This window comes from Rhineura floridana, chromosome 3, assembly GCF_030035675.1.
Source record: "Rhineura floridana isolate rRhiFlo1 chromosome 3, rRhiFlo1.hap2, whole genome shotgun sequence".
Classification (NCBI taxonomy): domain Eukaryota; kingdom Metazoa; phylum Chordata; class Lepidosauria; order Squamata; family Rhineuridae; genus Rhineura; species Rhineura floridana.
The window spans coordinates 4,382,798-4,401,312 of NC_084482.1; the positions used below are offsets into that span (position 1 = coordinate 4,382,798).

The 18,515-nt window shown below is 44.5% G+C and overlaps 1 protein-coding gene across 5 annotated transcripts in view; it reads left to right on the forward strand.

Annotated features, from left to right (window-relative positions):
• LOC133379193 (5'-nucleotidase domain-containing protein 2-like) overlaps positions 1-18,515 on the forward strand; it is a 30,317-nt gene that overhangs the window by 3,722 nt on the left and 8,080 nt on the right. For all 5 annotated transcript variants that reach the window (XM_061613967.1, XM_061613970.1, XM_061613969.1 and 2 more), the window contains exons 2-9: positions 4,375-4,559; positions 5,757-5,831; positions 8,581-8,636; positions 9,202-9,295; positions 9,826-9,954; positions 13,300-13,360; positions 14,083-14,185; positions 15,886-15,987. In XM_061613967.1, the coding sequence (XP_061469951.1) occupies positions 4,375-4,559; positions 5,757-5,831; positions 8,581-8,636; positions 9,202-9,295; positions 9,826-9,954; positions 13,300-13,360; positions 14,083-14,185; positions 15,886-15,987 (805 nt within the window). The remainder of the gene's footprint in view (positions 1-4,374; positions 4,560-5,756; positions 5,832-8,580; positions 8,637-9,201; positions 9,296-9,825; positions 9,955-13,299; positions 13,361-14,082; positions 14,186-15,885; positions 15,988-18,515) is intronic.

An 18,515-nucleotide genomic window follows, 5' to 3' on the forward strand; every position in this document is an offset into this window, starting at 1 on the left:
CCACCCTTCCTCCCATTAGGAGCCCAGGGCAGCATTAATGGGGGAGGTCCATCCATTCCCCCCCCCGCTCCCAAGTCTAAATGATGCAAGGTGGGGTGTGGAGGGGAGGCCATGGGCTGGAGGTTCCCCACCCCTGACATGCCATTTTGTGACATGTGATCACATGCTTTTCTCCTGTACCTTTCCCAACAGTATATGATACCCTTTTGGGAAATAATGGGATATGATTTTTTTATGTGTTACCTAAACATTCCCAACAACGACTGCTTTTTCACTGACAATGTGTTCTTATTGGGTAATCCTTGATTTACAAAGGCCATACATTGGTGCCATTCTGTAATATTTATTTATTTATTAAATTTTATATACCAGTTGATTGTAAAAAAAACCTCTAAGCAGTTTACAAAATGCATTTAAAATATTTATTGACGTTAAAAACAAATAATTTAAAACATTTAAAAACAAATTAAAAACAGCAACAGACAAAAAAAAATTAAAATGCATCAGCATCTATGCATCTGGATAGGCTTGCTTAAACAAAAAAAGTTTTAAGTAGGTGCCAAAAAGAATACAGCAAAGGCACTTGCCTGATGTCAATAGGCAGGGAGTTCCAAAGAGTTGGTGCTGCCAAGTGCAGATCTGATATTATGTGGCACCTGTAACAGTGCCTGTTTCACAGACTGAAGTGCTCAAGTGGGCACATGTGGGGTAAGACGGTCTCGCAAGTAACCTAACCCCAAGCTGTTGAAGGCTTTATATACCAATAGTAACACCTTGAACTTGGCCTGGTAGCAAATTGGCAACCAGTGCAGATTCGTGATCAGAGGTGTTATATGCTGACAGGGTCTCACTCCTGCCAGCAATCTGGTTGCAGCATTCTGCACTAACTACAGTTTCCGGGTCAAGTGCAAGGGAATCCCCACATAGAGAGTGCATTGTAGTAATCCAGTCTTGAAGTTACCAGTGCCTGGACTGAAAGCACATTTTGAGGTTGAGACTTGGCAGAAATAAATACTGTGGCTGAGCTCTCCCAGTCTAGGAATGGTTGTAGTTGTCTCACCAAGTGCAGCTTATAAAAGGCACTTATAGCCACTGAGACTACCTGGGCCTCCAGTGACAGAGCTGGATCTGGAAGCATCTGCAGACTGCATACCTGTTTCCAGACCATTGACCATTTTCTCGGACATGGGAACCACTCATCCACAGTGCCTCCATCCTGCCAGAATTCAGGCTGAACTTATTTTCCTTCATCCATTTTACCACCGTATCCAGGCACCAGTCCAGGGCCTGCACAGTCTCTCCTGATTCGGAGATGATGATGACAGCTTTCCCCAAAACTCCTAATTACCTCTCCCAGTAGCTTCATATAGATATTAAATAGCATTGGAGCTAAGATGGTACCCTATGGCACTCCACAGCCAGCTCGCCCAAAAATCACTAACCCAATGCTACTGTCTGGACTCGACTAGTAGCCTCTGTTAATTTGTGTCATCCTCTTTTAAAGCCATCCAAGTTGGTGGCCATCACTGCCTCCTGTGGGAGAAAATTCCATACAGTAATTTAACTATGTGCTGTGTGAAGGAGGACTTTCTTTTGTCTGTCCTGAATCTTCCAACATTCAGCTTCATTGGATGGCCCAGAGTTCTAGTTGTTAATGAGAGAGGGAGAAAAACTTTTCTCTATCCACTTTCTCCATCCTGTGCATAACTTTATACACTTTTAAAAACCCCAATATTGTAACCCCTTTCTGATTAAGTGAGGCTGATTCCTATCTGGAGCCATCATGTCTCCCTTGACTGCTTTGTGCCTTAATCTCTGTATATTTGGAAACTGGCTGTGATGACTCAATGGTGAGGAAAGGCACGTGCACACCATGCATTGTTAGAGAGGTGTGTTTTAACTTCATGCATTTGAGGACTTAGCCCTGGACTGAAAGCACGTTTTGAGGTTGAGACTTGGCAGAAATAAAGCTCCGGGGTAGCCAAGACTCCTGGTTATGTAAGATGCCACCCTAAAATGTTAGAATGAGGAACGATTAGTTATAGAGCACCAATGTGAAAGAATGCACCTAGGGGTGGAAAGGCTCACCAGGGAGGCCAAATCTCTTGCAGAACTAGATTTTATAAGAAGGAAGGAGCTGGCCCTCCCCCCACACCTCTTTGCTACTCTTCCTCATAATTGCAGTCTCCGATAGGGAACTTGGGCAAGGAGTGCCAATGGCTATGTAGCCAAAATATGGTCACTGAGAAATAAGAGGGAGATACAGGGCATGCTTGGAAAACCTTGAGGTTTGCAGAACACCAAAAACTTCTAAAAAATTATAAAAACCTGACTGAGTTGCTCAGTAGCCACTGAGTACTCCTGACGGGGGCCAGGAATACACTGCAAACATCTGTTGTACTTGTGTCTACAGTACTGCAATGTGGAGTGCAATATCCTCTTGGTGTGTGTTCCCTTCCCACCCCCACCTGGCAATGAATGCAAGATGGGTGCGGGAGGGACACAGCACAGTAGTGTCATGGTAGGCGCTGTGGTAAACCTTAGGAGGAAAAAGAAAAGAGACACTTAGGCAGCAGTGTCTCCCTGTGTCTTATGATGTATTTCGGGCCTTGGCTATGAAGTCTTTGGCAAATCCCTTTTTCCACTTAGCTTGACTTACTTCATGGGGTAGGTGCGAGGAGAGAAATGAGCACAATCCACATGTATTCCACCTTGAGCTCCTTGGAGGAAGGGTGGTATACAAATGTTGCAATAGGGTTATACACATTGTTAGAACAATGGTTCTCAACCTTTTCCCCCTGTGGACCACTTGAAAATTGCTGGTGGTCTTGGAGGAGCACTTAATGATTTTTCTGCGTGTTGTAGCAATCGTCATGTGCTGCTAGATGCTGTATTATTGTTTAAATTCTATTTTTGCTGCTTTTCTTATATTGTGTGTTATAGTATTATAATTTGCATTCCACAGAATTCAATAAAAACAATATAAGAAGTAAAGCAGTAAAAATATAATTTAAAAAAATATGAATATTGAATGTGGACATGCCACGGACCACCTGAATGAAGTTAGCGGACCGTTGGTGGTCCATGGACCACAACTAGAACAAAAGGCAGGGTGTTGGATAGAACTCCAGTCCTATGTTCTCTTCTTTCGATAGGATCTTGCCGGGCTCTGCCCCTGACTGATCCCAAGCCAGTAACCCTGGAAGTTTTGCCTTTCTCTGAGGCACCTGCCTAAGCTGGTTTACAGTTGTTTGAGATAATAGTGTGATCAATTCAATATTTAATAAACAATAGTATTAAATGTTTTTGGATGTTTTAAATATGTTTATGTTTTGTTAATGGTTTGTTTTGGTACCCTGGGTTCTTTGGGAGGAAGGGCAGGATAGAAACATGATGGGGATGGTGCTCTGCCTTCAGTGTTGCTACTCCCTGATTCTTGCATGCAGGATGGTAGAGCAGGAGAGCATTGATTCCTAGAGGAGTGCAGCTGAGATGGAGATGGTTCCCTTTTGTCATATTTTGGACCCTGGCTGTCACTGAGATGGCAAACCTGTGTCTGGGCAACCACTTCATAATACAGTTAGTTGCTCACATGACAGGTTGACCTTTCATATAAAAACATCTCCTCCACGTAGACAGCATGCTACTTTTCTGGTTGCAAGGGATTTCTTAAAATGGAAGAGCATTTAGTCATATGACCCCCATCAGCCATCTGAAGTGGTACAGCCCAGGTACAGGTCGGTGAGAAGTAGACTCTGGTTTCCCTCTCTTCTGTGATAGAAGGCCTGATTAGCCTGAACAGGATCCCGTTCATCAGATGGATCTAATATTTCCCTTAACCCCTGAATTCTTATTATTACCCTCCTGCTTTATAGAGAAACCTGCAAGAAAACCAGTCTGTGACCTGGTTAGCATATGATGCTAAACCATGTTTTGTTTAGCCCAAGTGTTTGTTTGAATGACTGAACTCAGACCAGTGGACCAACCATGGTTTGATTTCTGGTTACAAACCATTATGGTTTGCTGGTTTACAAACCATGGCTTGTTTTAACTATGGTTTGGCAATATGTCCAAACCCAATAGGCTTGCTTAACTGTGGTTTGTTTGGCCCCAGACATTCACCAGGCATGAGGCAGGAACAGCTGGAAACTTAACCAAGGTTTGACACAGACTATGGTTTGTTTGCTCATCTGTGTGATGGCTCATGGTTTGTTGAACAAATCATGGCATAACATTGTGTGTGAACACAGCCTGTTTGTGCTGCTTCCTTCCACACTTCAGTACTTCTGCTGTTAGTGAAGAAGGCAGTGCTGTTACACGATGGGCATCCATTTGAAGTGTGCTGTAATTACTTGTGTGTTCATCTTACTCCAGATTTGCTCCCCCCGGGGGTGTGTAATCTTCTGAACCCTTCAACCATCTATTCCAATAATGAGATTTCACTGAGTAATATCGGAGTCTATGGATTTGACTATGACTACACACTGGCGTTATACTCACCTGCCCTTCACTCTTGTATCTACAACACTGCTCGGGACATCCTTGTGGAGCAGTATAAGGTACCTCTTCAATCCAGTATTGCTTTATTCCTCTTAAATGGAACGTTAGAAAAGTGATTCAGTGCTAGGCAGAACTGCAGAGTGTTGACATAGAAACTTTGGACAAATAGAGAGTGGTGACTGAAGGTTTGGAAGTCTTACAGCAGGGGTAGGGTTGAAATTTGGCCCATGTCCTTTCCCCCTAAGGATGCCCACCTGCCCCACTTAAAGTGCATTCCTGATTGTGCATTGGCAAGGGAAAGGAGGCAATCGTCTCTATACTCGTTAGTTGATAGGCGGTAAGGCTGAACCCTCAGGCAGTTTAAAGCTCTGCACGGGGCTCTTTGCAAACCCAGCACAGTGCTTTGAAGTCCTGACTTTAGGACTTCAAAACGCCCAGTTGCCTGATGTCCTGTGATTGACAGTTGGGCAGCCCTAGCCACCTGTCAAATTCAGCCTGGTAGGCTAGGATATGACAGGGTAGGAGGAGGCCATGTTTGTTCATATGTTTGTCAAATTCATGTGTAAACCCTCTGTGTCTAATTTTTTTACATCAAAAGGAGCATTCAGGTGAGAGAAGCTGAACCCTTTTCTGTCTTTATCTCACCATGCTCCATGATTGCAGGCACTTTTCTCCCAGCTCGGCTACCCAAAGTGAGCCAGCCTGGGAGAGAAAATCACTTGAAGCAGCAGAGTGAGGGAAAGGGGAAGATTTAACACTCTTCAATCGTGTGCCCCTTTTGTTACTAAAAAGTAGACCTTCACCTCTTACCTTATATGTGAACAGGGCAGACATGAGGGAAACAAACATGGCTTGCCCCTGGCATGCCTCTTTTGTCTCTTAATGGGTAGGATGTGCATTTGCCCTTCATGCTTGGTATCAGGGCTTGGAAACCTGTGGCCCTCCAGGTGATGTTGGACTCTTAAGTCCCATTGGCCCCAGCCTGCATGGCCAGTGGGGCAGGGCAATGAGAACTGTAGTCCAGCAACTTCTGGAGGGCCACAGGTCCCCCCATCCCTGCTCTACATGCTTATTTCTGGGATCCCAACTGTTGCTGACAAATATGAATAAAATGAGTCCATGTAATTTTCCTGTGCTGATTTAATCAAGAAAAAAAGTCTTTAAATACTTCAAAATGTCACTTGTGTTGAGATACTCTAAACGTTTTCAGTTGATTGACCACCATGCTAATTGTCTCTTTTGTTCTGTCCCATCAGTATCCCAAGGGCATCCTGAAGTATGAATATTGGCCAAACTTTGCCATCCGGGGCTTACACTATGACATTGCCAAGGTGAGGGAGGCCCAGGTGGCTTATGTTCTAACTGTGGCTCTGGGAAGAGAGCAGAGTGCAGAAGATCAGAGCAGTGTGTGTGTGCAATCTCACTAGCTATGAAGTCACTAGGTATTTTTAGCCAAGCTGCAGTTCTCTCTGCCTGACACCCCACACCACACCAAATCTGCAATACAGTGATAGTACTGGTCAACGTTCCATATTTGTTGACACATTTTTGTCAAAATTTGGTCAGATTCAGTCTCAGTAGCTTGTAGCAACTCTATTGGTATGCCATCTGTTCCTGGTGATTTGTTTCTTCCACGTGTTTTCAGAGCAGCTTTCACCTCACATTCTAAAATGTCTGGTTCTTTATCATACAGTTCCTCCATGTCATCCTTGCATCTCTTTTATAGAGTTCTTCAGTGTATTGCTTCCATCTTCCTTTTATTTCATCTCTGTCTGTCAGTGTGTTTCCTTGTTGATTATTCAGCATCCCTACCCTTGATTTAAATTTCCCTTTCATTTCTCTAATATTTTGGAATAGGGCTCTTGTTCTTCCCTTTTTGTTGTCCTCTTCTATTTCTATACAATAACTATTGCAGTAGTTCTCTTTGTCCTTACGTACTAGTTGCTGTATTGTTGAATTTATGGTTCTAACCATGTTTCTATCTCCTTTTGCTTTTGCTTTCCTTCTCTCTTTAACTGTTTTAAGAATTTCTTCAGTAATCCATTGAGGTCTTTCTCTCTTTTTAATGAGAGGTATTGTCTTTTTGCATTCTTCCCTGATAATGTCTCTTGACTTCACTCCATAGTTCTTTTTGTTCTCTGCCAACTAAGTTTAAAGCCTCAAATCTGTTCCTTATTTGATCTTTATATTCTTCTGGGATGTTATTTAAATTGCATTGTGTCATTATAATTGCCTTGTTCTTCTTTAGATTCACTCTGATCTTTGATATGACCAGTTCATTATCTGTACCACAGTCTGCTCCTGGTCTTGTTTTTGCAGAAAGTATGGAACTTCTCCATCTTTTGCTACCAATTATATAATCAATTTGATTCCTATATTGATCATTTGGTGATGTCCACATACATCCCAATCCCAATTCCAAAGAAAGGGATTCCAGGGAATGCAGTAATTATCGAACTGTTGCCTTAATATCCCATGCAAGTAAAGTAATCCTCAAGATTCTACAACAAAGGCTCTTACCATATATGGAGCGAGAAATGCCAGACATCCAAGCTGGATTTAGAAAGGGAAGAGGCACCAGAGATCATATTGCAAACATACGTTGGATAATGGAATGAACCAAGGAATTTCAGAAGAAAATCACCCTGTGCTTTATAGATTACAGCAAAGCCTTTGATTGTGTAGATCATGAAAAACTATGGAATGCCTTAAAAGAAATGGGGGTGCCACAGCATCTGATTGTCCTGATGCGCAACCTATACTCTGGACAAGAGGCTACCGTGAGGACAGAATATGGAGATAGGGTGTGAGACAGGGATGTATTTTATCACCCTACTTGTTTAATCTATATGCAGAACATATATGGAAAGCGGGATTGGACCAAGATGAAGGAAATGAAAATTGGAGGGAGAAATATAAATAATTTAAGATATGCAGACGATACCATACTATTAGCAGAAACCAGTAATGATTGGAAAAAAATGCTGATAAAAGTTAAAGTGGACTACAGCACAAAAGCAGGACTACAACTGAACATCAAGAAGACTAAAGTAATGACAACAGAAGATTTATGTAACTTCAAAGTTGACAACGAGGACGTTGAACTTGTCAAGGATTATCAATACCTCGGCACAGTCATTAACCAAAATGGAGACAATAGTCAAGAAATTAGAAGAAGGTTAGGACTGGGGAGGGCAGCTGTGAGAGAACTAGAAAATGTCCTCAAATGCAAAGATGTATCACTGAACACTAAAGTCAGGATCATTCAGACCATGATATTCCCAATCTCTATGTGTCGATGTGAAAGTTGGACAGTGAAAAAAGTGGAGAAGAGAAAAATCAACTCATTAGAAATGTGTTGGAGGAGAGCTCTGCGCATATCATGGACTGTGAAAAAAATAATAATTGGGTGTTAGAACAAATTAAACCAGAACTATCAATGGAAACTAAAATGATGAAACTGAGGTTATACTTTGGACACATCATGAGAAGACATGATTCACTAGAAAATACAATAATACTTGGAAAAACAGAAGGGAGTAGAAAAAGAGGAAGGCCAAACAAGAGATGGATTGATTCCATAAAGGAATCACAGACCTGAACTTACAAGATCTGAACAGGGTGGTTCATGACAGATGCTCTTGGAGGTCCCTGATTCATAGGGTCGCCATAAGTCATAATCGACTTGAAGGCACATAACAACTTGTCAACTTTACAGGCCTTTTGTATGCATTATTAAGATAATGTGTATGATGCACTTGGAACATCCTTAAAGTCTTCTTATGTGAATGCTAAGTATTTTTACAGTAAATTTGTCACTTGTCTGGCCACCTGTGCCAAGTAAGGGTCATTTCCAGGCAATTCGGCAGAGGATTATTTGAAGCCTGAAAGGGTTGATTATTTTTTTCAATGTGGTCATCAATGTGGCACAAATGTATAATACAGCTCTGTGTGGGAGGGCAACCTAGTAACATTATATGAACTTATTTGCAAGATTGGTATAAGGTGTGAAAGTAAAAGGACATAGATCCTAGCCTTCCTGCATGCTGACTCCATATTTCTCTTCCTCCTGCCTAACAGGGTTTGCTCATGAAGATAGATGCCTTTCACTACATTCAGCTGGGCACTGTTTACCGGTAAGTGTCCCTCACATTGGCCCCTAAGTGGCTGAGATGGAGCAGAATTTAATTGCTGAGATATTAGCATCAAAGCAGTTCCTAGACCAATTTTGTTAATTCTTCTATTTCTTTAACAGATATAGAAAAGGATGCAATTTCTTAAGCTGTAACTCTCAGCATGGTTTTTTGGGATAACTCTGACTCTCACAAAATAATGACTTGCAAGTTGGGAACCAGTCTAGGAGGAGTGCACTCCTTCAGTCTCCCTTGTAATCTCCGGTTAAGGGGGCACCCTAGTTGCATTAATCTTGGGTAGCAGTGATGCAGATGTAATGTTAAATGGGGGTTAGGTCAAAGCAAGGAAGAAGGGAAAATTGTGCTGAAGAGGGGAGGGAGTGTCCATCCCTTATTTTGGCTCCCAATTTGCAAACTGAAATTTGTTGGGAGGCAGCATTGTGTCTGCACCAGAGCCACAGTGGAGAACAGCATTTTATAGCTACACTGTGATTCAGCTGCTCAAAGATGCTCTACCGCTGTTGCTATCAAGCACTTAAACTTTTCATTCACTTTTGGTCTTTTACAGGGGCTTGAAGCCTGTTCCAGATGATGAGGTGCTGGAGATGTATGATGGTACCCATCATATCCCGCTGCACCAGGCTAGTGGCTTCTATGGAAAGGTAGGTTCTCTTGCTAGCCCTGGAGCCTGTTTGAAGGCCAAATCCCAATGTCCAATTGCTTGGTATCAAATAAATAAAACACACAACACCAACCTGCTCATTTAATGTAGTGTGTTGCTTGACCCTCAGAAACCAGAGGGGTGTGGATGGGCAGGCAAGAACTTCCAGGGAAAATAGACCAAATGCAGCCCCCTTTCCCATTCTGCACCTCCTGTCTATATCCAGTCTCCACGCCTTCTGTTATCCCAATCTCTCCCTAGTCTGGACCCATGTATCGATAAATTGAATGTTGGAAGCAGAAGAAGGTATGCCAAATTGGCTGGCTCACATTTAATTGTGGATATTGAGGGTTAATTGGGGTGGGGCTCTGATGGGTAGACCCCAGAAGGCTGAACTGGATGAACCAGGAATTCTGCAGAGTAAAACTCTTACAGATCACATACCAATTATTAACCAGGCAGTTCTGGTTGAGAGCTGCTTTTCAAGAAGGGAACAATCCTTTGCTCCTCTCTCTTTCTCCCTCTTTTCAGGGCCCAGCCATAAAGCAGTTTATGGACATCTTCTCTCTTCCCGAAATGACCCTCCTGGCTGTAGCCAATGATTTCTTCATCAGCAACGACATCGATTACGATCCCATCCATCTCTACAAAGACGTTACGGTGTGTTTTGTCCCTCTCCAATTTCCTGGGTATTCTGCTCTTGTTGCTGGGAGGTGAAATGCAGGCTTCTGTGTTGAGAATTGGCAGAGGAGGTCCATTGGCTTGTAGCAGGAACTGAAGATATTCTGGCCAGTTCTAGGGAAGAAAGCAATGGGTGGGACACACTAGTTAAAAGATCTGGACCAGAACCCAAGACTTCTTTTGGGACTTTGCATTCTCTGTGGTTTACCCTACAGCCAAATTGTGGAGGACGTTCCTTGGACAGGGGTTTTTGAGTGCCTTCAAGGGCTCTGTTGATCTTGTTGTCGTCTTCTCTTTTTTTTAACGCTGTTCTGTTGTGGGAGTGACGTATCTTGCAGCAGCAGAACAGGCTGTCCTGAGCTGCAAGACAATTGGGAGGGGCTGCCTGCGTAGCTGCCCGGGAGGCTTATCAAGGACCCCAGCTGCTCCACGTCACTGGGGAGGGGCCTCCCTCCCTCCTCCCCTGCCCATGTTTTAAACTGGCACATTCCCTTGTTAGGTGTATTTATGGAAACTTGAGACCTCTGCCTCTTAGGCTTATGGCCTCTCTGGAGCCTCCCTGTTTCCTTGATACAGGGCAAAAGGTCAGAATTGGCATCCTCATAAATAGCTCTGCTCCATTCCCTTGCTACATGAACACTCTTTGAGGGCTCCCAGGCAACCTTGATAAACATCGAGCATTCATCCTAAATTATTTGCAGGGGGATTAGATAATGAATGCTCATTAAATAGCCATCATTCTGATTTGTTTGTGGAGAGGCCAAATGACATTGAATCCCACACTTTTCCCCGTACACTTTTCCTGTCACTTTCCTTGTTGCCAAAAGGGGGAAGTGGGTATGTTGCACAAGATCTTCCAGTCAGCTATAATTGCACAATCTGAATTTGTCAGTATGTGATTGAATCCCGCTAGAAAATAGCGACAGTCTGGAAGTGCCCTCTGTCATGCGCATTGCTATAGTAGTGGGAAGGCTATGGAACACACTGAAGATTACTTAACATGAATAGGTTATCATTTAACCTGTGGGGGGGAGTAATGAGGTGGTGACTGTGAGTTGGATTATAGCAACTCTCAGGCAGTGCAAGAAGGGGAGAAGACACCAGAGCTAAAAGGAGTGCCTATTATGAATGTATGTTGGAGCACAATTGAGTAGGGGGAAGGGAACCTGTGGTGGTCCTGATGTTCCTGGGCTCCAACTCCCATCATCCCTCACCATTGACCTTGCTCACGGAGGCTGATGGACATAGGAGTCCAGCAACATCTGGAGGGCCGCAGGTTCTCCAACCCTGCAATTAAGGCTTGTTCTCTCCATGATGCACCCTTATGCCAGTCACAAAATGAGCATGAAGAATGCTGGAAGAGACTGAAGAGTAGTAATGGGAGGTGGTGGGAAGGGAAGGCATGATAGCAGAGCAGTCTGTGATGTTCCAAATCATTACTTTGGACTGGAATGTTAAGAAGGAAAGGAAAATTAGAGAGATTACAATGTGGGCTGCTGAAGAGGGAGGGTGGGAGAAGCACATGTGGTTTTATTTGCATATGGGGTTTGGGGAAGAATGGCAGGGAGAGCAAGCAATATCTCAGAGGCTTTTGGCCACATGAAGAGTTGGGTAAACAACGACTTTAAAGTCCAAAATCTGCAGCAATTTTAAGCACCCATAATGGTTGATTCCATCCCCATCCTCCCAAAAAGACTTTCAATAAACCCAAGCTTATGTGTGGAGCACTCATTCAACTTCTGTTGGTGATTCTGAGGACAGAACACAAGGGTAGTCCAGATGGTAAGAATCATTCTTGGTATGAGGTGAAGTTACAGAATGGAGAACCAAAAGTCCAGGGTTTTAGTCCTGGTTGCCTTTAAATAGCTGGAATAATTAATAATTTAAAAACAAATCACTGAGGAGCACCTCACCAACAGAAGTAGGGTGTGTGTGATAGATGGCACCCAGCAAAACATCAGCATACACATTAAAAAAAACCCAGCCACACAATGCACTTCAGTATATCCACAGTTTATGCAAGTTTATGTTGCATTTGTTTTCCTTACTGCATTATCTGCTGATTGGAAAAAAACAAATTAAATGGGGGGGGGTGGAGTGTGAACTGTCACTTGGATGAGGACATATATATAAGCTGCCTTGGGGTTTCTCAGATCAGATTAGAGCCATGGTATAGGGTGGAGGGGTTTTCCCCTTCTAACCCCCCCCCCCAAACTGAAGCTGCTATTCACCCTTCGGAAGAAACCAAACAAGTATCAGTGCCTCTGGGCCTTCTGTCTCCACCCCCATCCTATGAAGCAAAAAAGCACATGCAGGATGTATGTGACCTTCATGTGGAAAGCAGGGCTGAGGAGTTTTGGGAAGTGGGGGGTGAGGAAGGCTTCCAAAATGGGCAGTGCCTCCCCACTGAAAGCTGTGACCACCTCTCTTGGCCCAGAAACTACCACCTCCTGAAAGCCGGCTTTAAGAACATAAGAAGAGCCTGCTGGATCAGGCCAGTGGCCCATCTAGTCCAGCATCCTGTTCTCACAGTGGCCAACCAGGTGCCTGGGGGAAGCCCGCAAGCAGGACCCGAGTGCAAGAACACTCTCCCCTCCTGAGGCTTCCGGCAACTGGTTTTCAAAAGCATGCTGCCTCTGACTAGGGTGGCAGAGCACAGCCATCATGGCTAGTAGCCATTGATAGCCCTGTCCTCCATGAATTTGTCTAATCTTCTTTTAAAGCCATCCAAGCTGGTGGCCATTACTGCATCTTGTGGGAGCAAATTCCATAGTTTAACTATGCGCTGAGTAAAGAAGTACTTCCTTTTGTCTGTCCTGAATCTTCCAACATTCAGCTTCTTTGAATGTCCACGAGTTCTAGTATTATGAGAGAGGGAGAAGAACTTTTCTCTATCCACTTTCTCAGTGCCATGCATAATTTTATACACTTCTATCATGTCTCCTCTGACCCGCCTTTTCTCTAAACTAAAAAGCCCCAAATGCTGCAACCTTTCCTCGTAAGGGAGTCGCTCCATCCCCTTGATCATTCTGGTTGCCCTCTTCTGAACCTTTTCCAACTCTATAATATCCTTTTTGAGATGAGGCGACCAGAACTGTACACAGTATTCCAAATGCGGCCGCACCATAGATTTATACAACGGCATTATGATATCGGCTGTTTTATTTTCAATACCTTTCCTAATTATCGCTAGCATGGAATTTGCCTTTTTGGCTTTTTGGGTAGAGGTGAAGCATGAGAAATGCAGCGCAGGGGAAATGGTGTCACTCTGCACAGGGTTGAACTTGTTTCTGGATTATTAAAGTTTCTTCATGTTTTCAACAGGATGCCATCCGGGATGTCCATATTAAAGGTTTTATGTACAAGTGGATTATGCAGGATCTGGGTGGGTATCCATCTGCCGAGGGGCTGAAGGGTGGGGGGAGAACCATGGAAGTGACAGGCGCAGTAGACATGAGAGGCCTTTCCAGTCCTGTCCCATTCCCTAAGGAAGGAGCCTCCACACACCAGCCATGCTATAGAGCAAACATGTGTTAGTTACCTAGGCTAGCATGCCAGGAGTGAAGTACTCCACATCAGAGCTGTTTTTTCTCCATGGAGCAATTTAGCAGAATGGTACAGATGGGTTACGCAAGTGAACTAAGCCCATGGATTGCAGGGGAAGGCAAAACCAAAGGTCAAATCTGGGGAGAAATCTCCCATTCTGTATGTTCCCTGTGCCTGGACAAAGCAAATCCCACACCAAGCAAGCGGCATTCTGATATTGAAGCCACACCCTAGACACTGGCTGAAGCCTAAGAAATCAGAGGCATTGGCCACATGCTTTCAAGCATATCTTCACAGCCACAATGACTAGAAACTTGTTTTGAAATAATAAAAAGAAGGGAAGTTGGAATTCTGTACACAGTGCCACATTTTGTATTCTTTTCTTCACTTCTGTGGAATGGGTGTATAGACACACAGCCCCCCCTAAACCTGATGAGAGCAGAGACAATAATCCTCCAAGCCCTGTTCCTTCCCATCCAATGAACCTAGTTTTAGTTTGCCTCTTGGTTCTGCCTGCAAGGAGATGTTCTTAATGCCCACTTGTTCATCTTCCCTCTGCAGAGAAGTACATTCTGCGTGGGGATGAGACATACGCTGTGCTGCACCGCCTGGCCAACAGTGGCAAGAAGCTCTTCCTCATCACCAACAGCCCTTTCAGCTTTGTGTGAGTTCAGCATGGCGGGGCTCCGGATTAGAAACAGGCGGGGCATTAGCATTGCCCTGGTCCCAAATTGTTTGTCTACAACAGGGGTGGGAAACCTTTTTCAGCCTGACTGCCAAATTCCCATCTGCGAAACCTTCTAAGGGCCATGTGGTGGGCGGGGCCAGAGGCAAAAGTGGGTGGAGCAATGAATGTAAATTTTGCCTTTGTACAGTAGGTTATTTTCTGCATAGACACAACCCTGTCTGTCATCCATCCAGACAAGCAAGAGGCATTATCAGAGTTCTAGGACACATTCCAGCCAGGCAAAGACACAAGGGGGGGGTAGCAGGGCCAGAGAGGGGTGTGACCTGGGGAGAATGTCAGGGAGGCGTGAAGGGTCACATTTGGCCCTCCGGTCTACAGGCCCTCTGTAGACCTCAGAGCTACAATATACTTCATTTATGAAAAATGGACTGTCTTCAAGTCGATCCCGATTTATGGCTACCCTATGAATAGGGTTTTCATGGTAAGCGGTATTCAGAGGGGGTTTCCCATTGCCTTCCTCTGAGGCTGAGAGGCAGTGACTGGCCCAAGGTCACCCAGTGAGCTTCACGGCTGTGTGGGGATTCGAACCCTGGTCTCCCAGGTCGTCGTCCACCACCTTAACCACTACACTCCGCTTTAATGTTGATCTTGAACATGCACACCAGTCCACTGGAATCTCTAAGGCTCTCTTTGGTGTACTGCTCCCTGCATTTTTCAAACATTTGCATGCAGGCGTGAGGAGTAGAAAGTTGCTTCTATTATATATTTTGGAATGCCTCTTAAAATACTGTAACTAAATTTTGCATGGTTCCTGAGATCAAGGATGGCAGACTGAACCTTGCAAACTGCACTGAATTTTTGGGGTTCTTGGAACTCCTCAGCAGTGCTGGGTATGTGCTGCTGTTGAAAATAAAAGCTAACACTGCACGCCAGCCCTTAGAAGCTTATGCCACAGTAAATGTGCTAATCTTGGTGGTGTTATGCAACTATTTGTGGTGGTTGGTTTTTTTTACTTCAGCAGGGTTAACATTGCTGCCTTTCTGGAATTATAAAACTTGCTTAATCTCAGGAATCCCAATTCAATCGAGGGGTCTATATTCTATGCTCCATAGCGTGTTTGCAGAAGAGCAGGATACATAACAGCCTTGCCATCAGAAACAGCTATATTTGCAAGGCACCTAAACGCTACAGCAAGGACATTCATGCTTTGGATTGGGTGGGAAATCCAGCCCTGGAAGTTTGTTATGAGTGAATGAGTGGAATCTTTCGGTACCTTTTCCTGTGGCATTCCTTTTTTCTTACCTGAACCATTATCAAACCGCTGTAGCTTCAGGTTTGCATTAAAGTGTCACACCACTCATTCTTACCCTTTGGGGCTGCTCTGAGGGACAGCTACTAATTTAACAGCCTTGCAGGTGTGGTGGTGGATGGAGAATAAAGGAGGATGAACAGATAGGCGGCATCTGCTTCCCACTTTGGAAAAGAAGTGGATTGTAGCTCCTGCACTCAGCGCATTCTGGTGAATTATCTGACCTTTCCTGTGCTTCTGTTGGCCTCTGTTACAAGAGCCCATAGAATGTAACAAGCAATGTTTTCTGTTGCACAGCGCCCCCTACTGTCTGCTACTGGTGACATCACCTCTCCTGTTCTTGTGTGTCTTTTTTCTTCCCCTCCAGTGATAAAGGGATGCGGTACATGGTTGGAAAAAACTGGCGGGACTTTTTTGATGTGGTCATAGTCCAGGCAGACAAGCCTCATTTCTTCAATGATTGTGTCAAGTAAGTGTGTCCTGTTATAAAGCCCCATTATTGGGTTCCAGAGCCTAAATTCCACACATATCATATCCACTTCGGGCCGTTTGTGTACTCCCAGTTTTGGGAGTATAGCACACAGCCAGAAGCTTGGGAAGCAGTGTTGACATTACACGCACAGGTTATACCATTCAGCATGAAGAACTGGGCCTTGAGAAAGAGGGTAGACTCCTAGTGCTGCCTCTGACCTTTGGACTTGGTGCTTTGGCAGAGCACTTTGGAGAGGTCCAAAGCTTTCTACTCTTTTCTTTTTCTTTGCTTCTCCAGACATTGGAAAACTTGCTGTGAGCCATCCTCCTTATAAAAATGTTCACAAGACTTTTCTCTTATCCCAGTCTGCATCTAAATTGCAACTGTTTTGTTTTTAAATATGTTTTCTTTTTAAGATTTTAAAAAAAAATCTTTTTAGTGTTTTGTTACTATTTGCTGCCCTGGGCTCCCTGTGGGAGGATGGGCAGGGTATAAATGTAATAATAAATAAAAATGAAATAAATGAATATTCCTTGGCTTACTTATCTGTGAGAGTAAGAAAAGTGGTGGGTCATGGTGGTGGTCTTAGAAGGCTTCCACTGACTTGTGACAAAAGTGATCTGCCCGCTTTTATGGAGATGGGGTGCTTTATAAAGCTACGCAACACTTACTTTATTCTAAATGCTATGGAAATACAAAAAAGGCTCCAGGCTTTCCGTAGCTCTGAGGGCCACTTTATGCAACAGGTGGATTGTCACACACCATCTTATTTATTTATTTATTTTTAAAAACTTATATACTGCCTGACTAGCAATAGCTCTCTGGGCGGTGAACATAGATACAATAAAATACAATATAATACAAAAACATCAGTCTAAAATCAAATTTCACAATCTAAAAACAGCAAAGGCTAAAATCAAATTACAAACATTACAATCATTAACAAAAAATTAAAATGCCTCGGAATAGAGAAAGGTTTTAACCTGGCGCCGAAAGGATGATAGTGTCGGCGCCAGGCGAACCTCCTCGGGGAGACTATTCCATAGTTCAGGGGCCACCACTGAGAAGGCCCTTGATCTTGTCACTGCCCTCTGGGCCTCCCTATGAGTTGGGACCCGGAGGAGGGCCTTCGTAGCAGACCGTAGTGTACGAGCCGGTTCATAGCGGGAGAGGCGTTCCGACAGATATCGAGGTCCCGCGCCGTATAAGGCTTTATAGGTTAATACCAACACTTTGAATCTAGCCCGGAAGCGTATTGGAAGCCAGTGCAAGCGGGCCAAAACAGGTGTTATATGGTCAGACCGCTTCGTTCTTGTTAGCAGTCTGGCCGCCGCATTTTGCACCAGCTGTAGCTTCCGAACCGTCTTCAGAGGTAGCCCTACGTAGAGCGCATTACAGTAATCCAAACATGAGGTTACCAGAGCATGTACTACTGATGTAAGATCCTCCTTACTCAGGTAGGGACGTAGCTGGGCTACCAATCGAAGTTGGTAGAACGCATTCCGTGCCACCGAGGCTACATGAGCCTCAAGTGACAGGGAAGAGTCTAGAACGACTCCCAGACTATGAACCTGTTCCTTTAGGGGGAGTGTAACCCCATCCAGGACAGGATATGTATCCACCATCTGATTGGAAAAACCATCCACCAACAGCATCTCAGTCTTACCAGGATTGAGTCTCAGTTTGTTAGTTCTCATCCAGTCCATTGTCGCATCCAGGCAACGGTTCAGCACATTGACCGCCTCACCTGAAGAGGATGAAAAGGAGAAGTAGAGCTGCGTGTCATCAGCGTACTGGTGACAACGCACTCCAAAACTCCTGATGACCGCACCCAACGGCTTCATGTAGATGTTAAAAAGCATGGGAGACAAAACCGAACCCTGCGGGACCCCACATTGGAGTACCCACGGTGTCGAGCAATGTTCCCCAAGCACTATCTTCTGGAGACTGCCTGCCAAGTAGGAGCGGAACCACTGCCACGCAGTGCCTCCAACTCCCAACTCCGCAAGCCTCTCCAGAAGGATACCATGGTCGATGGTATCAAAAGCCGCTGAGAGATCAAGGAGAATCAACAGAGTTACACTCCCTCTGTCTCTCTCCCGAGATAGGTCATCAAACAGGGTGACCAAGGCCGTCTCAGTGCCAAAACCAGGCCTGAACCCCAATTGAAATGGATCTAGATAATCGGTTTCATCCAATAGCGCCTGGAGCTGGTCAGCAACCACTCGTTCCAAGATCTTGCCGAGATATGGAACATTTGCCACTGGTCTGTAGCTGCTGAAATCCTCTGGGTCCAGGGAAGGCTTTTTCAGGAGTGGTCTCACTGCTGCCTCCTTCAGACAGCCAGGGACCACTCCCTCTCGCAAGGAGGCATTTGTCACTTCCCTGGCCCAGCCAACTGTTCCCTCCTTGCCAGTTTTTATTAGCCAAGAGGGGCAAGGATCTAGTACTGAAGTGGTTGCACGTACCTGTCCAAGCACCTTGTCCACATCCTCGAACTGAACCGACTGAAACTCATCCAACAA